This window comes from Pristis pectinata, chromosome 27 (genome assembly GCF_009764475.1).
Source record: "Pristis pectinata isolate sPriPec2 chromosome 27, sPriPec2.1.pri, whole genome shotgun sequence".
NCBI classification, from domain to species: Eukaryota; Metazoa; Chordata; class Chondrichthyes; order Rhinopristiformes; family Pristidae; genus Pristis; species Pristis pectinata.
Genome location: NC_067431.1, coordinates 22331144 through 22355092, shown reverse-complemented (window position 1 = coordinate 22355092; position 23949 = coordinate 22331144). Strand labels below are relative to the sequence as shown.

The 23949-nt window shown below is 44.0% G+C and overlaps 1 protein-coding gene across 1 annotated transcript in view; it reads left to right on the top strand.

Annotated features, from left to right (window-relative positions):
• The window catches only part of bace1 (beta-secretase 1), a 105148-nt gene extending 81405 nt beyond the window's left edge, over window positions 1-23743 (top strand). Inside the window, exons 5-9 of the mRNA XM_052039831.1 lie at window positions 1618-1752; window positions 2752-2853; window positions 6365-6514; window positions 8685-8856; window positions 19103-23743. Of these exons, the coding sequence (XP_051895791.1) occupies window positions 1618-1752; window positions 2752-2853; window positions 6365-6514; window positions 8685-8856; window positions 19103-19344 (801 nt within the window). The 3' untranslated portion in view covers window positions 19345-23743. The remainder of the gene's footprint in view (window positions 1-1617; window positions 1753-2751; window positions 2854-6364; window positions 6515-8684; window positions 8857-19102) is intronic.
• Window positions 23744-23949: the final 206 nt, after the last annotated feature.

The following is a 23949-nucleotide window of genomic DNA, read 5'->3' as shown; positions in this document are numbered from 1 at the left end:
CCTCCTATTCCTAATGGGTGAGTCTACTGTGTCCTCCTCAGACCAGGAGCTTTCTCAATCCAGGCAGCGTCCTGGTAAATCTCCTCTGTACCTTCTCTAATGGAACTGGAGGTTATTGGGTCTCTGTGGAGCAGATGGAGTTGCCATGATCTGACTGTGTGACAGAACTGGCTACAGAGGCTGAATGGTGTTTGCCTATTCCTGGCATTGGTTGCCTTCTCCCTACAACACAGCAGATATTAAATGGAGTTGGCATTTCCCTGAATCACTCAGTACAGGAGGAGGTGCATTTGCTCCGTGCCATTTTTGGGGAAATACTCTGGGGCTGCTTCCATTGACTGTTCCAGATGGGGTTAGTTGCTCTCATTCCAGGCAATACGTGTGGGATGGCAACCATTTCATCTGCTCCAGTTAACAAGATAAGTCAGGGCCACCCTTCCTGGTCTCCACTCAATGGTTTCTGCATGTATGTCTGGTGAGGGATGCAATGGCTTTACTCCTCTCCCTTTGAGCTATATACCAATAGAGTCTAGACTTGTGCACAACGTTGCCAGAATGGGCAAGGCAGTGAAGGGCAATGCCATCTGTTAGACTGAATCCTAGTTAGTCATCTCACACTGGAAAGGAAGTAACATGTGTAAGAGAGAGAGGGAGAGAGAAAAAAAACTGCTGATAAATGTCAGCTGCTGTAGCACTTTAAAGATTATGCTTAGTAGTTAATATTATTATTGGTTTATTATTATCATTTCAGAATCAGGTTTATTATCACTGACTTGTATGTCGTGAAATTTGTTGTTTTGCGGCAGCAGTACAGTGCAAAGACATAACAATTACGATAAATTACAGAATAAATAGTGCAAAATAAAGTGAATAACAAAGTAGTAACACACAAAAAGTGCTGGAGGGACTCAGCAGGTCAGGCAGCATCCACGGAGGGAAATAAACGGTCGACATTTCAGGCCGAGACCCTTCATCAGGACTGGAAAGGAAGAGGGCAGAAGCCGGAATAAGAAGGTAGGGGGAGGGGGAGGAGCACACACAGGCAGGTGATAGGTGAGTTCGGGTGAGGGGGGAAGGTAGTGGGTGGGGAAGGGGGAGAAGATGTAATAAGCTGAGAGGTGATAGGTAGAAGAGGCCAAGGACCGAAGAAGAAGGAATCCATTAGGAGAGGGCAGTGGACCATGGAATAAAGGATGGGGGGGGGAGGAGAGGAGATGGGCAGGTCATCAAGGTGGGGAAAGGGAGCCATAGGAATAAGCGTCGACAAGGGAATGGGGGGGGGGAGATAGAAAAAGAAAGGGTTGGGCTACTGGAGGTTAGAGAAATCGATAACGAAGTAGTGTTCGTGTACTGAGATATAGTGAAAAGCACCTGTTTCTCATTGTCATCCAGACCGATCATGCCATGCATAATTACACCAAGGTAAGGAAAACAGAACAGAATGCAGAATATAGCGTTACAGTTACAGAGAAAGTGTAGTGCAGGCAGACAAATAAAGCATAAGGATCACCACAGATATGAACCATTATTCTTAAGTAAAAAATAATGTTGCTGAGTTAAGGAAGGCTTGATGGAATACCCTTGACCATTCTTTACTTTCTCCCTGCCATGTTGTAGATAATAGGTGGAGTTGATTCTTCCCTGTATCTGGGCAACATCTGGTTCACACCAATCAGGAAGCAGTGGTACTATGAAGTCATTATAGTAAAGATTGAGATCAATGGACAAGACCTGAATCTGGACTGTAAGGAGGTGAGGAAGCTCTGCTTGTTGAACCCCATACTGCACCAGACACCACACCTTCCTCGCACACTATATACATCCCCAGATCCAACGAGCTGCACACTAACATGCATAGCACATACTGAATCCCAAACACTGAGTGACCGGCCCAGCATATACTATCATACATGTCCCTGGGCCTGTTCCACAACCTTGCACCAAAAGCACCCTTGTGCTGGCGTACCCTGCTACTGTATCCTGATGCTGAATTATACTTCAGTAGTACAAAACAAAATAATTTTGAGGATTATCAAATAGCAATGGAAATGTATTAGACATGGAATAATAGGTGACATTGAGTAAAAGATTGTAACTGATTATCCCGATCTGGGCAATTGTATGTGTGTATCAGTATTGTATAACCTCCCAAAGCTCCCCCAAGGATGCTCAAAGTATGGCTCATGTGCCACATTTAGCCTGAGTGAATTCTTGCCGTGGTCTTCCATAAGGCTTTAGCCATTCAAGGAGCCAAAGGCATTGTGTGTGGTGGAACAGGCCCTTTGTCCATGATCTCCCACCATTGTGGAGATGGCGGAGATAGTAACTGGGGAGAGGATCACACAGAGGTAAGGGGGGGGGGGGGGGAAGCTGTTGAATGGATGGGGTCGGGAGTGCAATCAGTAAAAAGTCAAAGAAGACATCCAACAAGAAAAAGGTGACCTCAAAGGAGACCTTAACCCTCCAATTAAGACCTGCCTCAGTGTTTCCTCAGGTCTTGTATGTATTGTAGAATTTTGAAAAAATGAGTGTCTAATTGTGCTGCACATTTGTGGCAGCCCCCACTTGTTGATGGATCAGGTGTAGAGATGAGCCAGCAACAATTCTGGTCCTTGGTCCTCTGCTCAGACTGATGATGCCACAAGTCCCCGTCTTAATCCTCTGGATTTCACATCCTCACTGACATCACTCACTGTGTCTTTGGTTTGAAACTCATTATCTCTCTCCTGTTTTACTTTCTGGTTTCTTCAGTACAACTACGACAAGAGCATCGTAGACAGTGGAACCACAAACCTCAGGCTGCCCAAGAAGGTCTTCCAAGCTGCAGTGAAATCCATCAAGGCCGCGTCTTCTGTTGAGTATTGTTTCTTAAAAGGAAAGAAAGTCGATGTATTCTTTTAAACTGTTTATTTCTCCCCATTTCGTCCTCAAAATATGTTTTTTTTATTCAATTTTTGGTATATGGGCAATGCTGCCCTTGAGAAGATGGCAGTGAGCTGTCTTTTTGAACTCTTGTGGTCCTTCTTATGAAGGTACTCCAACAATACTGTTGGCCAGGGAGTTCCAGGATTTAGACCCAGTGATTATGAAGGAGCCACTATAAACTGGTGTGTGACATGGTGGAGAACGTGCCCTTGAATAGTAGTGTTCCATGTGCCTGCTCCTCTTGTTCTTCTTGGTGGTAGAAATTACTGGTTGGGGACTGCTATCAGAATAGCATTGATACTATTTGAAATGGAAGACCATGTTGAGCTAGGAAGAAAGGGGAGGAGAGTAGAATTCATTGGATGGAAGGTTTAAGGAGCTTGCAGAAGCATGATGGGCTGAATTGCCTCCTTCTGCCTTGAATCTCTTAATGATTCATTGTAAAGATGCACACTATACAATGCCGTACATTAAACCTTCCAAAAGTTCTTGACTTAATTGCTTGTGGGGAGTTAACAGATCCCAACCAGGCAATGATGGAGACCAAAAGGCAAAATGGAAAATGCTGGAAATCCAAAATAAAAACAAAAACCAGCAAATGCTGGAAATTGTCCACAGATCAGGCAGCATCTGTGGAGGGAGAAACAGTTAATGTTTCAGGTTGATGATGTTTCATTAGTTCTGATAAAAGGTCATTGATCTGAAATGGTAACACGGAATGTGTTGACCTGAAATGGCAACTGTTTTCTCTGCAGGGCTATGAGGAAGGGGCAGGAGACTAAAACCATTCAGTCACAAGGAGTTGTCACAGCTGAAGAGCTGTTTGCTTGTTTAGTAGGAAGAGAGAAGAGAAAAAGTGTATATGTTTACTTCTGATCACTTTCGTTCTGGTACATATATGTTTGATATTTTTTAGAAATCAAAAGTTCAGATGAAGAGTCTTCAACCTGAAATTTAACTGTTGCTCTTTCCATAAATGCTGATCTGCTGAGTGTTTTCAGCAGTTTCTGTTTTTATTTCTGATATTTTTGGATCTTGCACTGTGATGACACTTAAGACCAACTTACTGAATAGATACCTTAGATGGGAGACAGCCTGCACTTGCGTAATTCCAGCTCATGTGAGTCGGTACAGAGCAGAAATGGAGAAAAATAACTTAGTACAGAATCTGGACGTAGAGGACAGCAAAACACATCACCTAAGGCATTCAGCACATGATAACGTTCAACAAAGCTATTAAACTAAGGCCCATTTTGCCCTTTCCATTGGAGATAATGGACCCAATGGCACTATTTTTAAGAGGAACAAAGGAAATCTCTTTGATACCTTACCTAAATTTATGCAAGACCAAGACTAGTAAGGGAGATTATCACATTACGGTGCAGAAATTAGCAGCCACATTTCCTTCATTACAAAAATGACTACATTTCAAATGTATTTCATTGACCATAAAGCACATTGGGACATCACAAGGTCATGATAGGTGCAATGCCAATTAACTATGGATCTGTATAATACAACTGAGAATCCTACAGTAACATTTTCTTTTAGGGAGCCAGCTAACCTAATCATGAGTTAAGTTCTGTGGTATCACCTTGGGGAGTATTGAGGATGATTCCCCTGACACAGGCACGTGTTTTTCAAAATATTCTTGATGTATGGTCTGTAGTTTGGGTCGCACTTACCGTTCAGGAGAGAATCTGAGGGGTTTCCATGATCTCAGGTTTTCTCCATCTTCAAGGGTGGTGAAGATCAATTTGCCACTGGGGTAAAAAGCTGAAGAAAGCAACAGGCCTGGAATCATGGAAATGTAATCTGATCAAACTTCATAATAGCCTCACCCAAAGCCCTGCAAATAATCTAAAATACATAGTGGATCAGCCAGTGGTTAAGTTGCCTCACAGGTGGATAGGGTAGTTAAGAAAGCTTATGGGATGTTAGTTTTCGTAAGTTGTGGAATCGAGTTTAAGAGCCATGAGGTAATGATGCAGCTCTACAGAACTTTAGTTAGACTGCACTTAGAGTACTGTGTCCAGTTCTGGTTGCCTCATTATAAGAAGGATGTGGAAGTGTTGGAAAGGGTGCAGAGGAGATTTACCAGGATGCTGTCTGGTTTAGAGAGTATGCATTATGAGGAGAGACTAAGGGAGCTAGGGCTTTACTCTTTGGAGAGGAGGAGGATGAGAGGAGACATGATAGAGGTGTACAAAATATTAAGAGGAATAGATAGAGTGGACAGCCAGCGCCTCTTTCCCAGGGCACCAATGCTTAATACAAGAGGGCATGGCTTTAAAGTCATGGGTGGGAAGTTCAAGGAAAATATCAGAGGAAGGTTTTTTACCCAGTGAGTGGTTGGGGCATGGAATGCGCTGCCTGGAGCGGTGGTGGAGGCAGGTACGTTGGTCAAATTCACTAGATAAACATATGGAGGAATTTAAAATAGAGGGATATGTGGGAGGAAGGGGTTAGATAGTCTTAGGCGAGGTTTAAAGGTCGGCACAACATTGTGGACGGAAGGGCCTGTATTGTGCTGTACTGTTCTGTGCTCTATGTCCTAAGTTTATAACCTTCCTCCAGAAAATGGTGGGTGCCATCAGTAGTCTGTGAATGGTATTGAATTAGCCAAGTGTTTCACTGGGATATTACGAGGCTGAGGTCAACATGCATAGTTGTTAAAATGCAGCCATTGATGATGGTGAATCATACAGGTAATATCGGGTGAAGGAAAGCAACTATAAATTGCACGTTGCTCAGCCTTACCCCATCAGTATTCTTACTGGTCTGGGCTGGCAGCTAGTGAAACACCCAGGGACACAGTGAAAAATAATGCCAAGAGATAGGTTCCCATTATCAAAGGACTGATTCCAACTTTTCCAGCCTTAAAGGATAGCAACTCAGAAACATTCCCACGGAGGGTACTCGTGTTGTATGCAGTATAAAAATGCAAAGTCTCAGACACCTCATCAGATAAAGGACCAATGCAGCAGACAATATATGCAAGTTTCTCTTCTTCATTGTTACAATAACATCTTGTATTTAAATAGCATCATTAGCATACCAAACCTTCTCAAGGTGCTTTGCAAACTAAGAAAATGATATCAAAAGGACTTTCTAAAAGGACTTTCTACGCAGATTGATGACTTCCTTAAGAGGTATTGGGAGAAACAAGTTTTTGAATTCATGTAAGAAATAGTTGATGTACTGAGGACACAGTTGTAAATTCCTCATCTAAAAGTCTCAAGAATTTGCAGCGGAACAGATTCCCTCGTGTAATGTCTTAATATACACATCACACATACATATGTTTTAAATGATAAATGACTGTAGTGGGAAACTTGTACAACATCTGGTGTTGATTAAAGACTCCTGGCATAATGAAATATTCATGATCGTCATTACTACCTTCACTTTTTAATTTTTTTTCTCTCTCTTTTGACAGACGGAGAAGTTCCCTGATGGGTTCTGGTTGGGTGAGCAGCTGGTATGCTGGCAGGTTGGCACCACGCCCTGGCACATCTTCCCTACAATATCACTGTACCTCATGGGAGAGGCCACCAATCAATCTTTCCAAATCACCATCCTACCACAAGTAGGTCAGAAAGACATCCAGTTACAACGTACAACCCATTTAACTTCAAACCTGCATTTATTTCCTTGAACCTATGCTTTTCTTTGTAAGGTTTACACCACCCCCACCTCAAATATCTTTTTATGCAGCTCCCAGAGCTCCTGCTATTGGATGGATCTTGGGCATGAGGTTTTTAGTCATGGTTATGTTTGTGCCAAACTAAAAACCTGATTAACAGTGCTAAACTATCTTGCAGGAAAGCCAGGTTTCATTAATAGACTGAACCAAATAATGTTGGCAAACTGAAATACAAAGAGAATAATGTTAGAAACATTCGACATTTCAGGCAGCATCTTCACTAAGAACATAGAACACTACAGCACAGTACAGGCCCTTCAGCCCACAATGTTGTGCCAATGTTTTATCCTGCTCTAATATCTATCTAAGAACAGAGTTGAAGTTTCTGCAATATACCTGGTCCCATCACCAGAACTGGAACCATTAATCCAGCCTTCTCTTCGCTTTTTCTTCTCATTTATCCTCTATTTTGCTTTTTATAACTCAGCCTGCATAGGGATGTGTGTCTGGTGTTGGATAATGAAGCAAAAAAATGAAACAGATTTGTAAGATGGATGGCGAGACGAGTGTCCTTTGAAGAATGACAGAAGCAGCTTGGCTTTTACACTGTGGAGTTTAGAAGAAATGAGAAGTAATCTCAGCAAGGTCTATTTGAATCTCAGAGAGATTGCCGGAGTGGATGCAGAGGTTGTTTCTTCAGTAAAGAGTTCAGACCAAGGGAGCATCGTCTCAGAAAAAAAAGGTTTGGGTGTTGGGACTTGAATAAGAAAGGTCTTTATGGAGAGGGTTGTAAATTTTTGGAATTCTTTACTCAGGGAACTGTGAACAGTTCAAGGTTATTCAAGGTTGGAATCAATAAATTGTAGGACTGAAAGAGATCAGCAGAGATTGTGATCTGGAAGGAAAGTGAACGAGGTCAGTGAACGTTTTAAGGCCATGACCTTACTGAAGGAGGGCGAGAGGGTGAATTTTATGTTGACTCAAGGGCAACAAAGGCAATTGTTACATCCTTATTACTAATTTGATTGAGATCCATTAACAAAAGAATTGGAACTGTGGTTGTAAAGTTCAATAAGTAGCAAAGATCATAGCTACGAGGATGTTTCTCCGCTCTGCCCGAATTGATGAGATGAAAATCTCCACTGTGCAGTGGCTAAGAGAAGTCTCACTGCCAAAGTGCGACTGTGGGATAATGAGGGCAGTGAATGATATATAGAGGCTCTAAGGGGATACGGACAAGCTAAGTGAGTGGGCTAAGTATGGAAAAATATGAGGTTATCTACTTTGCCACACATAACAAGGTAGAGTATCAGTTAAATGGTGAGAAGCCGAATGGTGTTGATGATCAGTGGTACCTTAGTGTTCTTATACAGAAATCACTGAAGGCCCACATGTAGGCAAGTCATTAAGGGGGCAAATGGTCCATTAGCCTTTATTACAAGATGATTTGAATACATGAGAAAGGAAGTCTCATTACGGTTGTACAGGGCCTTGAGGAGACCACATTTGGTGCATTGCATACAGTTTTAGTCTCCTTACCCAAGAAAGAATGTACTTGCCATAGAAGTGAAGCAAAGATTCACCAAACTGGTTCCAGGGATCGTGGGTTTACTGTCTGAAACTGAATAGACTCAGATGGTATTCTCCAGAGTTTAGAAGAATGAGAGGAGATTTCATTGAAAAATACAAAATTCTTAAAGAGCTTAATAGGACAGAGCAGGAAGATGTTTCCCCTGACTGAGGAGTCTAGGATCAGGGGGACACAGTTTCAGAATGAAGGGTAGGCTATTTTGGACTGAGAGGAGGAGAAATTACTTCACTAAGTGGGTAGAGAACCTTTGGAATTCTCTACCTCATGAGGCTGTGGAGCTCGGTTGATGTGTTCATTCAAAACAGATGGACAGATTTCTGTACATTTAAGAGAATCGAGATATGAGGATAGTGCAGGAAAATAGCAGTCGTGTAGAAGATTAGTCACGGTCCTAGTGAATGGCAGAGCAGCATCAAAGAGTGGACTGCTTTTATTACTTCTGCTCAGTGAAATGCATCTGGTTAAACAACTCAATTGTGAACATATGATTGACTTCCAATTCTTCATTTCGCTCAAACATAGCAATACCTACGTCCAGTAGAAGACGTGGCCACCTCTCAGGATGACTGCTACAAGTTTGCCATTTCCCAGTCCACCACAGGAACTGTGATGGGGGCCGTCATCATGGAGGGGTTTTATGTCGTCTTCGACCGTGCCCGAAAGCGCATTGGATTTGCAGTTAGCACCTGTCACGGTGAGTGTGATGAACCCTGTTTATTTGCCTTGCGTGGTCCTGTTTCTCATCCCAGACCAAGTATAACATTCATAAAAATGACCAGTTACCACTCCAACTCAGCAAAACATGAGACTGGGCCTCCAATGCTTTCTTCGCATTTTCATGGGAAGGTGCCTGCCTCCCTCCAGCAGGTCCTCCTCACCTCAGCAAGGCCGAGATCATGCCATGTAGCACTGTTGCAAAACACTGCACCAGCCCACGATCCTGTTCCTCAATACTATGTAGTGGATCACTTCAACCTGGTTGCTAGTATAGGCCACAAAACTACCATAAAGCAAATTGGTTACCTCAAAAGGGAGGGACAGGCTAAAGGAAAAGTCAAAGTAGTTTGTATTTGATGCAGTTTGTTGAGGCGTTTGGAGCTTCACTCTATATTTAATTGGACCTGGCCTTGCATGATACAGAGCTTAGGCAGCCCTTACTTTAATAACCACAAAATATTCCCGGTAAAAGCAAATCTACCCTTTCCTAGGCTTTGTAGTTTATAAAACCTCGCAAGTTCATCAGCCAGAAATCCAAATTATAACACCAGATTTCAGACACTGCACATCAGGCACAACTCACAGCTGAAAATATCGGAACATCTCACAGGCCTATTAGGCAAGGAAGCAGTTAGGATATGGATCGCAATGGCTGATTGGGTTCATTTCCTCTGCCCATAAGATCATTCAAACGGGAGTCAGATGCATGGTTCAAAAAGAAAAAGAACTGCAGAGGAATGGGGCAAGTGCAAGGACCGTGAAACTGGGAGAGCTGCATAAGACTTTGTACTTGAGGTAGTGTGTTATGGTGCCGTTGCTAAACCTGTTATTGGTACTTGTCTCTGGCTGTGCATTGCACTTTGCCCACCCACTTATTATAGTGCCTTATTGGGTGTCTCAGCAGTAAACTTAGAAATACTCATGGGTAGAGGACGTGATTCCCTGTAATTGCTAGGGTGTTTTTTTTCACGTAGCACAATGTACATTGTCGACCTCTTCTGCTGTGCAGACTCTGACTGCTGCCACTTTTGGCTTTATTGAGTTACTACTCAATTTCTGCACAGCATCAAGAAATGACTGCAGTCACGTGTTGGAGCCAGCAGTGACATGGAGAAGTTAATTACTGCATCACTCAAAACTTAGGCATTGCAGGAATTCCTGCTGGACTGAGGATTTATTTGGCAGGTGAAACACAGTAAGGCGAGGGAAAGAACAGAAGTTTAAGGGCAGCCCTGTATGTTACAGCTTGTTCCACCAAACATTTAACTTTGAAGTGCAATGATTATTGTTGTTGAAGTAACATGGTTGGCATTGAGAACAGCTGGGTGCCATAAACAGCAGTGAAGCCACTGCCCAGCTAATGGCTCTTTTTGGTGGGGGTACGTGATGTTGGCCAGATATCAGGGGAAACTGAACTCTTCCCAGGCAGTGTTGAAGGGAGCTTTACATCCATCTGAGCAGACGGTATTAAAGGTCTTACTCAAGGTCAGAAAACTAAAGATTAGAATAAATTATAGGAACAGGACGAAAATGAAAGCAATGAAGTAAGACAGAAATATGATTTAGTGAACACAAGATTTTTGATACATCTTAAATTTATTCATTTTCAGATGTAAATGAGGTAGCACCCACCATAACCAGCATGTGGGTTGTATTGAGACTGATGCAAAAAAAACCACAGAAGCTGGAGATCTGAAATAAAAACATGTGCTGGAAACACTCAGCAGATCAGGCAGCACCTGTGGAAAGAGAAACCTTTCAGATCCGAGATCTTTAGACAGCAGATCTCTCCTTGCATGGAAAGCCAAAGAAACAAACTCTCTTTATTGGTCCAAAAGTACTTGCCATGGTACTTGAGGAAACACGAGTGACGGTTCACTCGATTGATTCATGGGAATGGAGAGGTATTGCCCTATGAGATTACAATGAGGAGAGATTAAACAGACTGGGAGGTAATGCACAAAATTCTTACTGGACATGATAGGACAGATGCCATAATGATGGTTTACTCAGAGATGATGGGTGTCCCACTCTCAAAGCAAGAGGTCAAACTTCAGAACAGATGAAAAGAAATTCCTTCACCCAGTGGTGAACATGTGATTTTTTTACCTCATCAGGCTTAGTCACTGGGTATTCAAAAAAGAGATCGACAGTGTTTTGGATGTTAAGGAATATGGAGCTAGTATAGGAAAGAAATTTGGTAAATTGGTTTATTATTGTTACATGTACTGATGAACAGTGAAAGACATTGTTTTGCATGCCATCCATACAGATAATTTCATCACATCAGTGCATTGAGGTAGTACAAGGGAAAAGCAATAACAGAATGCAGAATAAAGTGTTACAGTTACAGAGAAAGTGCAGTGCAGGCAGACAATAAGGTGCAAAGCCATAAACGAGGTAGATTGTGAGGTCAAGAATCCATCTTATCGTATTAGGGAGTCTTATAACAGTATAGAAAATTATTGAATAGTAGACCAGGCTTGAGGAGCCAAACAGCCTACTCTTCTGTGTCTTGCATTACAGATTATGCCCATTGACCAGACTCACTGACCCCGCTGCCTGCCTGTTGAAACCAACTTTTCTACTTGCAGAGGGCCAGATGAGTTGGCTCGGAACACCTGAAGTGTTCTGCAGGCTCTGTTCAGCAAGTAGGCTTCAGCTGACAGATCTCAGGGGTCCTGTTCCCCCATGGGCAAAGGATAAGATAGTATTTAAATGTATCTGATAGTCTGTAAAATGGTCAAAAAGTAATTGAAGACACTAAAATAAAGAATTTGAAAACCTTTTTGCAGAGGGTCAAAAGTGAGGCTCCTCTGGCTGGACACAAAGTGTATACAACCCACCCCCTCCCCCTTCTGCAGGGAACTCGATGGTGAATCACCTGGGGAAGCAGGAGGTCAGGTGCACTGGGATCTGAGCCCCAGGTTCATGTTTGACCGAGCATGCAGAAGTCAGAAACAAATTGAACAGGAACTGCTTAAGGAACTGCCGGCTGTCAGACAGTTTGTTTTGTTCCTATGTTTGCATCCATGCTCGTATTTACTAAATGCGATACATAGCACTTGTGCATTGGACTTGGCTTCTGAGCTTTGATTCCTTGAGTGAAAACTGTCAGGCGGTGTCTCTCACTCACATACTGAATGATAAGCTGGTAAATTAATCTAAACAATGTTCTGTTAAACAAAAGAACACAGAGGGATAGAACAATTTCTACCATTTGCCTGGCACCAGTCCACCATGCCCATGCTAACTATGATGCCCATCTATGCTAATCCCATTTGCCCGCATTAGGCCCATATCACGCTACACCTTATCTACGCAAGTACCTGTCCAAAAGCCTTTTAAATGTTGTAATTGTATCTGCCTCTGCCATCTCCTATGGAAGCTTGTTCCAGATAACCACCACAATCTGTGTTTAAAAAACATCCTTTAAATTTTTCCCCTCTCATCTTAAACCTGTGCCCTTTAGTTCGAGACTCCCCTGCCCTGGGCAAGAGATTCTTTCTGTCTGTCCTGTCTCTGCCCGTCATAATTTTACAAACCTCTATAAGGTCACCCCTCAGCCTACTATGCTCCAGTGAGAATAAACCCAATCTCTCCTTATAACTGCAGCCCTCCATTCCAGGCAACATCCTGGTGATTCTCTTCTGTGCTCGCTCTATTACTACCATATCCTTCCTGTAGTATGGCAACCAGAACTGTGTATAATACTCCAAGGGGTCCCCATTCAATATTACTTGGGCTACAAATGGAACAGAATTTGAGCAACACACATGCTAGCACATCACATAGATATTGCATGTGAACCTCAGGCAAATTTCAATCCCTTGCAGAAGCTTGAGGGCAGCTCTCAGACATGTCCTCATACCAACCCCTGGACCATGACTCCACCACTGAACTCCAGGCCACTGCCTCCCAGACCATCACAGATCTTATCACTTCAGGAGATCTCCCCTGCACAGCTTCCAAACTGATAGTGCCCCAAGCCCACACTGCCTCCTTCCATCTCTTACCCAAGATCCAGAAGCAGGTCTATCCTGGTAGGCCCATTGTTACTTGCCCTGCTCATGCTCCACTGACTTTGCTTCTTGATACCTTGACTCTATCTTGCCCCCATTGACCAATCCCTTCCCATCTACATACAGGACACCTCACATACCCTCCACCATTCTGACAACTTCCAATTCCCTGGTCCCCACCGCCTCATCTTCACCATGGACGTCCAGTCCCTATACACCTACACCCCCCCCACGTGGAAGGTCCTGGGGCCCTCCACTTCTTTCTGGAGCACAGATCCAACCAGTTCCCCTCTACTAATTTGTTCTTACCCTTCTCTTTCGATTCCTCTGACTTTCTACAAATCAAAGGTGTAGCCATGAGCACTCACATGGGCCCCAGCCACACCTACCGCTTCTCGATCACTGCCACATCTGCTCTCAAGATGAGACTTTCCGTTCCAGGAGATCTAAAATGTCCTCCTTTTTTCAGGAAACATTTCGTAGATGGAGCCCTCGCCTGCATCTCCTCCATTTCCCACACTTCTGCTCTCACCCACCCCTCATCTGGGGGATAGTTGAGATAGTTCCCTTAGTCCTTACCCTTTACCCATCAGCCTCCACATCCAGTACATCATTCTTTGTCATTTCCTCCAACTACTAGGCGATCCCACCGCTAGTCTCGTCTTCCCCTCTCCACCACTGTCTGCTTTCCAATGGAACCACTCTCTCCACAAGTCTCTGGTTCACTCATTCCTCCCCACCCTGACCCCTGGCATTTCCCCTTGCAACCATAGGAGGTGCAATACCTGTCCCTACACCACCTCCCAGAGACGTAAAACAGCCCTTCCAGGTGAGTCACATGCACCTCCTCCAACCTGGTCTGTTGCATTAGGTGGTTCATGATGTGGCCTCCTCCACATCAACAAGACGAAGTGCAGACTAGGTGACTGCTTTGCTGAGCACTCTGTGCTCTATCCACAATGGCCACCTTGAGTTGCTGGATGCAGGCCATTTCAACTGCCCTCCCTGTCCCCGTGCTGACTTGTCTGGCCTCAGTCTCCTTCACTGCCAGGGTGAGGCCAAGCACCTCATATTCCGCCCACTGATACGAAAAATGAACTTTCCAGTTTCAGGTAACGCACACCCTTGTGTTCCTTTCTCTTCCGATCCACCCAGGTTCCCTCACCCCCCTTTCCCTCCCTTCAACCACGCCCACCCCATCAGCCCCCTGTTACCCAGTTTCTTTTCCCCTTCCCCTCCCTCCATCACACACACATTTAACCCACTGGGTCTCCTATGCTCTCCCCCCACTGTTTGCATCTGCCCAACATCCCTCCCTTATCTGGTTCCACTTACCGCCTTCCTTACTTACCAGATTCCAGAATCTGCAGCCTCTTGTGTCTCCACTTATCACCTTCCCGACCTCTGTCTCTAACTCCACTCTTTTCCCATCAGGGTCCCTCTGCCCATCATACCACTCCTCACCTGGTTCCACTTACCGTCTGCCTAGTCCCTCCCCCTCACCTCTTTATACTGTCCATCTCCCCTCTACACTCTCGACCCAAAGTGTCGACTCTGCCTCTGCTTCTACAAATGCTGCCTGATCTGCTGAGCTCCCCCAGTGGTTTGTTTTTGCTTCAATCCCTTGTAATATGTTTTTTACCTCCTGCAGTGTTCTGTAGATGCTCAAAAAGGTCCTGGATTCAACCTTAAAGTTCATCGTACTTCAGATACTCAGCTAATGAATGAGTAGAACATTTAAAAAAACAGTTCTGGTATTAAAATAGCTGATTAAATAGCATGACTCATCCAGATAATGGCATAGCTCTCCTGCTTGTATGACAAGGGCTTGAACGAGGACAGGAGTGAACTTAGGGTCGCAGTATGTAAACCACCAGCTGTTGCCTCAGTTGAATAAGAACCTGAATGTGGGGCCGAAGGAATGACAGTGGCAGAGGAAGAGGGCAATGAGGACAAAGAGAAATGGTCAACAGTAACCAGTCCCGAAGAATTAACTGTTTGGCAACCGTGGGCTTGTTTGCAGGGCTATTAATCATCTCCGGGCTGAGAATCATCCAGATCTTCTCATTTCTTAGTCTCTCTTGCATCAAACAAGAGGAGAATGAGAACAATCCTTTCCTTTGCAGAATAGCTTTGCACTATGTGTACAATGGTTACTTGGGCAACATTTCCACTGATGGAGGATTATGCTGCAATGGGCACAACTTTGGATAGGCAGATTTGGCCAACAGCAAGGACTCACGGTACATCTCCTGACTTTGTTGGGTTCAGTCTCACTGCCACTAGTCAGAGTCACAGTCACTCAGCAGGGCCCTTCAGCCCACCGACTCCATGTCAACCATCACACACGCATTCACATGAATCTCATTTTATTCTCCTCACCTTCCCATCGATTTGTCCTGGATTCTACCACTCACCTACACACGAGGGGCAATTTACAGCAGCCAATTAACCTACCGACCCGCACATCTTTAGGATGCAGGAGGAAACTCGAGCACCCAGAGGAAATCCATGCAGTCATAGGGAGACTATCTAAACTCCACACAGACAGCACACGAGGTCAGGATTGGACCCGGATTGCTGGAGCTGTGAGGCAGGTTTGGACCTCTTGGTCCAACCATCGTTCTTGATATACCTCTTTTTAGATTGCCTTGATTTGATAAACCCAGGTTGGTTTCAGACTAATTAATTCAGTTCAAACTCCAAAGTATCCTTGATTGAGACTATACCCAAGATGGTAATCAGTCTGATGTTCCCTTATTTAACCAAGGGGGCCTGTAGCTAATGGGCTGGGTCTCATTGGCTAACTTTGGCTGTTCTGAATGAATCAACCAGCGTTCATCCAACAGCATGTCAGCAAGTCCACATCCCCTCACTTCCCTGAAAGTGGCACAGGTACAGAATAGGGGTGAAGGCAGCAGATGGCACATTTGCCTTCATTGAACGGGGCAGTCAGTACAAGAGTTAGGACGTCATGTTACAGCTGTACAAGACATTGGTAAGAGTGCACCTCTAATACTGTGCACCGTCTGGTTGTCATTACCATAGGAAGGATGTGATTAAGATAGACAGGGTGCAGAAAAGATTCACAATGATATTGCCGGGACTGGAGAGCTTGAGTTATTACGAGAGACTGGAACTGTTTTCCCTGGATCAAAGGAGGCCGAGGATTGACCTTTGGATGGACATAGACAAGGGGAATGGTCACATGCATTTTTCCCAGGTTAGGGGAGTCTGAAGCTAGAGGACAAAGGTTTAAAGTGAAAGGGGAAAAATTTAAAGGGGACCTGAGGAGCAAGTTTTTCCACACAGAGAGTGGTGGGTATATGGAAGCAGCTGCCAGAGGAAGCAGTAGAGGCGGGTACAATTACATTTAAAAGAAATTTGGGCATGTTCATAGATATGAAAGGTTTAGCAGGATACAGGCCAAATGGGACTAGCTCAGGAAGGCACCTTGGTCAGCACGGACGAGTTGGGCCTAAGGGCCTGTTTCCATGCTGTGTAACTGTATGACTAAGCCTGGGACTTGCAGTCACGCCCAGTTGAATGTGGAAACCATGGACTCGCTCATGGATTCCAAACACTCAACATTGTTGAAATTCCTCAGCATTTACACAAGATCAGACCTGGCACAGGAGCTGACAGCCCAATGTGATTAGGAGGCAAGGGGAAGCAAGTTTCCATGTATAACAGTTACTCTTGCTTTAGTTCAATATTTTAATTAAGCTTTTAGTTTGAAAATTTAAAGATTAAAATGTTATAATTAATTACAGGATAAACATTACTGAATGGCAGTGATATTTAAGAACAATGGAATGAACATCCACTTTGACAGGCAGCAAAAGCTGGACACAGGCCTTTGCCAGCTGTGAGAGTTTTTAGTGGTATTGTTGGGGCAGGACTTCCTCAATGCAACATTGGTCCCTGCTGCCACTCAATGCAACCACTGGAGGCACAGATGCTTTAGCATAGCAAGTTACACCCTCTGCAGCCAGACCAGGATGGCTGAGAGAGACTCTGAGTGGTGTCAGAGAGAGATACAGGCCCTTCGGCCCATCACCAGTCTGCACTGATCACCAACCACCCATTTACACTAAACCCACCTCAACCCTCCTCCGACCCTCTAACCCCTGACCTCCAACCCCTGCCGATTCTTCACTATCCCCTGCGACCTTCCCCTCTCTGAGGCGGAACGTTGCGTCCTCAGCAGGGGCCTTACCTTCATCCCCCTGCGCCCGCACCTTAACGAGTTCTGCGCCCGGCATGACGCCAAGCTCTTCTTCCATCTCCAGGCCTACATCTTTGGCAAGGATTTTCCCTTAAGCCCCGCTCTGGCCTTCTGCCCGCTCTGGATCTTTTCATCTCTAACCGCTGATGGGACATGAACCGTCTCGACTAAACCACTCCCCTCACCTATTCCAACCTCACCCCTCTGAACACGCTGCCCTCCACTCTCTCCGCACTAAATCCCAACCTCACTCTCAAACCCACAGACAAGGGCGGTGCTGTTGTAGTCTGGCAGCTTGACCTCTATCTTTCGGAGACCAGACGGCAGCTCTCAGATATCTCCTCTTACTTACCCCTGAACCTGGACCTCACTGAGAAGCATCAGGCCACTGTCTCCTACGCCATCACCAACCTCATCACCTCCAGAGATCTCCCCTCCACAGCCTCCAACCTCATTGTTCCCCAACCCCACACTGCCTATTTCTACCTCCTACCCAAGATCCACAAATCTAACCAGTTCCCCTCCACCACACCAGCCTCCTCCATCTGGCAGAACTGGTACTCACCCTTCACAACTTCTCTTTCAGCTCCTCCCACCTTCTCCAGACCAAAGGTGTAGCCAGGCCACTCGCATGGGTCTCAGCTATGCCTGCCTTTCCGTTGGCTATGTGGAACAATCCATGTTTCAAACCTACACCGGTAACGCTCCCCAACTCTTTCTCCACTACGTTGAAGACTGCGTTGGTGGCGTTTCCTGCTCTGCTTGTCCACCTCCCCCTCCCCCTCCCCCCACCCTTTTGCTTCTGCCCTCTTCCTTTCCAGTCCTGATGAAGGGTCTCGGCCCAAAACGTCAACTGTTCATTTCCCTCCATAGATGCTGCCCGACTTGCGGAGTTCCTCCAGCATTTTGTGTGTTGCTCCAGATTTCCACCTTCTGCAGTCTTTCGTGTCTCCTACATTAATCTCGTTTTATAAAAAATTCTCCCCACATTCTCTTCAACTCCCCCCATGTTCTACCACTCACCTACACACTAGGGGCAACTTAGAGTGACCAATTAACCTACTAGACCATACAGCTTTGGGAATGTGGGAGGAAAGCGAGGCAACTGGAGGAGACCCACATGGTCACAGAGAGAATGTGTAAACTCCACGTAGACAGCAGGATTGAACCTGGGGTCTCTGGATCTGTGAGACAGTGGCTCTACTAGCTGTGCCACTGGGATTTGGGGTGGAGGGGTTCGTGGGGTGGGAGCTGAGCCAACAAGACCTGGTCCTTCATAGTCACTGCACCAAGGGTCTGGCTTTTGCTGTCTTAACATTGAAAATTGAATCTTCCTGCCTATCTCACTCTAGCTAGAGAGCTGTCAATCCAACTCTACATTTATCAGGAAACTGACAATACCATCCAACTTACACAGAATGCTTCAAGTCATTATGTAACATTTTAAATTAGGTCACACTATTCCAATAGCACTAACCTCGTTCCAGGGAATGATTTAGTGAGCATCCTTTCAAGAACAATCGTCAGCCTCAGACCCAAGCCCTTCTGTAAGAGAGACGTTCCCCCGTTCCAGAGTTCACTTAGATAGCGCCTCTGACAACCAAACATGCCGTTACTTCACAGGAGTGCCATCAACACTGGTATTGAGTCACACGAGGAGATGGTGCCTACAAAGAGGTAGGTTGTAAACAGGGTCTTAAATTACGAGAGAACGAAGACAGCCAAAGAAATGGCTACCAGTGGTGGAGTGATTAAACTGAGGTGTGATCAAGGAGTCAGAGTTTACAGGAGTGCAGTTACCTTTGGGTGTTGTGGGGCTGCAAATTACAGAGCATGGGAGGGTCGAGCCCATGGACGAATTTGAACACCAGCAGAATGTAAAGAGGCAAACAGTAGACTAACCCACATAAAGGATTACACAGGACAAACCTCCAGCTTGGAGGCTAATCTTTTCCCTAACCCTTTGCTTTCAGTGCACGATGAGTTCCGCTCAGCCACGGTGGAGGGTCCCTTCTTCAGTACAAACATGGAGGACTGTGGCTACAACATTCCACAGACGGACGAGTCAACGCTGATGACAATTGCGTATGTGATGGCGGCCATCTGCGCTCTCTTCATGCTGCCCTTGTGCCTGATGGTCTTTCAGTGGCGCTGTTTCCGTTGCCTTCGCCGTGAGCACGATGACTTTGCAGATGACATATCGCTGCTTAAGTGACAGCAGAAGAACTCTTCAAGATGGAAGAAAACTTTTCTTTCTCCATTTTTTAAACACGTGGCAGTTTACAGTGCGGAACAGAAGGGCAGGTGTGTAGAGTATTGAAGTCGAAAGCCATATGGCTGGTTTGAGACTTAACAACAATTGTAGCGTATGCAAGGTAACTTCCCATTTGTACCTGCCTTTCCTCATCACATGTTCAATTAGTCAGATCATTCGAGGCCTGTGTCCAAATACCCACAGGTCAGCAGTGACGTTTGAGAGTCAAGTAACTCAACAGGTACGCAAATTCTCTACACTTGCAACATAGAATTTAAAAGACAAAATCCACCAAGATATCTCCAAAAGAAACTGTAAATACAAGCCACAGAAATATTTTTTATCTGTTTAATTCCTCATCTTGGGTCACAACCAATCATATGTTCCACTGGACTAACGGAAAATACATGAGCAATAGAAATGATTGTTAAATACCGCTCCTTGATTATCGCTGATTTCTGGCATGTGTAGCCCTAGTGTGGCCACTATTTCCTACAAAGAGTGCAATATGGTTTTACACTACCAGCACTTTTACATTACTGTAAGTTTAGCATCAACATTTAAACTGTGGAAATGTGATGTATACATTTGTGTGTAAATATCTATAAATGTACACATTACAGTATTGCATATTTAATTTTCATTATATTTAGCATCATTTACAGAACAGCAATGGACCATTGCATAATGACAATGATCATGCAAGGGGCTTTCGCCTTCTCCTCCAGAAGACCCCCAATTCCTTACTAAAGTACTTTCTAATGGACGCTGGCCATCCTTAGTACTTGTGGAAAGAAAATCATTTAAGCCAAGCCCAGATAATAAATGTCAACAAGTAATGTGATCCGGGATTTCACCCCAGCTAAGCCTGACTGTGTTAACTTGCCAGTTTATACATGAGCCATTGCTATTAAAATGCTGTCTGATTACCGGAGCTACTCCTGGATAACAGTTGACCTCTCATTTTTGGAACAGCCAAGGTGACAGTAGTAAGATACAAGAGACTACAGATACTGGAATCTGGAGTAACGCACAGAGCACTGGAGGAACTCAGTGGGTCGAGCAGCATCTGTTGGGGGAGAGGAATGGTTAACATTTCAGGTTGAGACCCTGCATCAATCCTGATGCAGGGTTTTGACCCAAGACGCCCATATTTCCTTCCCCCCAAATGCTGCTCCACCCGCTGAGTTCCTCCAGCAGATTGTTTATTGAGAGTAGAGAGCTGGAGTCTCCCTCTATATTTACACAAGGGTGCTACCCACTGCCCCCAACCCAATGTGAGTACCAGATAGTATGCAGTGGTGACAACCATGGCTGATTATCCCTAACCTGGCCCAGAAATAATAAAAGCCAATTTGTACTCCTTTTTGTTATTCTAAAATTTAATCTGGCAAGTCAACATAGACTGCAGAACCAGGACTTCTGGGTTTACAGGGCATTTTCATCAACTGAGCCACAAAGGGAGACTATATTTAGCTTGTTTTTTTTCCTAAAATAAGAGGTCAACGGTTATCGAGGAGTAATTTCTTGTAGTCTCCACACTAATCCAACAGCTTTTCAAATATAAACCAGCAAGCTAACATTGAAGCCTTTGCTAACAACCTCTGCTTTATTTCCATGGATACCATATTTTACTGCCAATCTGTTATCTTTGTTGAGGAAGAATTGCACCTATAGTTTGCCCTACAGGATGTCCCCCCAAAGCTCTTCACACAATAACAGCACATCATTCAGTGTACTCACTATTGGAACACAGGGAACACAACAAAACAAATTTGCACACAGCAAGCTCCCAATGTGATAAGCTACTCTGTCTCATTTTGTTAATATTGATTGGAGGATTAACATAGGGCTCATCTCTCTCACTGCATTTCAAAATAATGTCATGGGATCCATTAAAAATATCAGACTAGTGCTTGATTTAACAGCAACTCCAGGCTCCAACAGCCTAGACTATTGCACTCAAGTCTCTGGAGCAGAACTCAAACCCAGATGCTACACACTCTAAAACGAATGTCCTGCTAATGGGGTAATGACTTCCATCGACATTAACACCTTGGAAACACAATGCTGGAATCTGGAGCAAAAAGCAAATTGCTGGAGGAATTCATCGTCTGAGGAGGGAAATGGACAGTTGACATTTGGACCAGATGAAGGGTCTCGACCCAAAATGTTCACTGTCCATTTCCCTCCATAGATGCTGCCTGACCTGCTGAATTCCTCCAGCAGTTTGATTTTTGATGACATTAACACTAGCACTGATTAAGCAACATTGAATTGTTAACTTGCTGAAGTTTACACCACATATCAAACTGGTGGCAGAGTTAAAGTAGACAACATTATTTCATCCATATCTTTCATAAAAATGTGGTGCAATTTGAGGATTAAAGCAATGAGAACACTACAATCTGCTCCTCCTAATTTAGTCCCTCATCTCATTTTCAGTATCTGGAATGTTTCAGTGTTAGCATTAATTAAGATTTTTTTGCGATTACTCTCAAAACATGTTCAATAGAAACAACCGCTCATTAAATGAACTAGACACTTGTCAAGGATAGTTGGAAAACCCAGGTAACTTTCAACACTTTCATGGTTGGAGGCCCCATTATTGCAAGTCTCAGAAGGTCTGGAGTAAGGGGATGTTCTTTGTCTAAGGGTGACAACCCTGCTCTGTCTCCCTATAAAATCATCCACTTATGGAGAGTAGTTGCTACCTGAAACAAGGTCAAGGCAGTGCTACCAATTGTAATATAATACAGTTTTGTATGCTGCCTGTGCTAAGTTGCAGTCAGAGAACTGTAAAGAGAGGAAAAAGGTTGTGAGAAGGATTTGAGAGGAGGCAGAACAGCAAGAGTGAAGAGCAAAGGAGGACAGTACAATGACAAGGTCATAAAGTGTCTGGTACAGATTCCAGTAGCAAGCAGAGAAGACACTGAGAGCCACAAAGCAAGAGGACAAAGGCAAAGGCAATCTCACCCACCAACTGACAGCGAACTAGATACAGAATGACAGAAAAAACAGCTGGTAAGGCAATGATGGGAAAGGGAGCACAAGGGAGAGTATACAAGTGGTAACGGAAGGGATATGACAGGCAAATGGGAGAGAATATACTCAATGAGGAGGGAAGAATGGTTGGCTCAGGAGAGGCACGTTACTGATCCTGCAAGGGATTTGGCAAAGGCAAGTCAACTTTTTAAGCTTTCAACAGTTATCAGAGATGCAAAGGAGAATCTTCTGCAGTCAAACGAATGTGGCTTATTATTTTAAAACAAATGGGACAGGGTCTAGTAATGAAAATTCTTGCACCATGATCTGCACCTTCCAGAAAGCCAATATCCCACTTCAAAGTGCCGTCATTATTTACATCCTAAAGAAAAATAAGTCACGTCCAACTGATGTTTATGACTCATGACCTGGTCTCTCTGCAAAGACAAAACCAGCAGTTTTTTAAAAACAAGCATCTGCCTATGTGCAGAAATTCCCCAACAAATGGGTCCAGAATCTTAATTACACCACCGTTTCTTAAGCATAATCTGCAGTTAAAGGGATAGCCCAGGTTAAACAAAGCTTCAGTTTACCAGCTAAACATTCTCCAAGTACAATCTAGATCCGAAATTATCCCAGGATGTCAGATTTTTAAACAAAAAGAACAACTCAGTTCCTGCACCTGTAAATGGTTCTGTTTAGTCGTGAAAATTTATATTTGTCGAGACGTAGAAGTCTCTGAGAAAGGTTATTTTCATCTCAGAGGGGTTGTAAACCAGCCTAAATTTTAACGTGCTTAATTAAGAAATTGCAGCAAACACCTTAAAATAAATTAAACCTACAGACAGGTTATGAACATGGATTCTTGTTCATTGGGATTTTGTTCCTTTTCCATTAAGCTTTTCCCTCTGGATTCCTTTGGATTTGCAAGGAATCTATATATTAAAAAGAGGCCCTAATTAAATCCATCTTAGCTTGACTTCAGCTCAAATGCAAAGTTAATTGGTACCAACTAATGCTCATCTGAAGCAGTCAATGTTCTAGTAATACAGTCTTTTACAATATGGTCCACTTTCTCTTAAATGGATTGTGCAGAGATCTTATCTTCCTCTACTCGATATTACCCAAACCCAGTTACTGTATGACCACTGTACATCATGATTAATAAAAGGAACTACCTGTGGTTGAACATTTTCAAGAACTCACTGCCACCCTAAAGATCTTGTTAAATTTCTGACCTTCCAGTTTTGAATTAACACTATGGATATTGCAACATTGATATTTTAGGGAACATCTTTAAATGCTTGTATGAAGGGATACAAGGATGTTGTTGCATTTTGTGAAATATCCTCAAATATATGAACTTGACATTCCACTTGAATGGTAATGTGTCTCTATGCTACAATGTGCTCAGCACAATCTGGGTACAGTTTGGGACATGGAAGAAAGCACAAAATTGGCAACCTCACCTCAATTTCTTAACATTATTTGTGGTGTAAGGGAAAATTAATAAAACACGGGAAAGCATGTTAAGAGATTGGAGTCAGGGCACATCTGTCGAAAACAGTTCAGAAGTTTAAC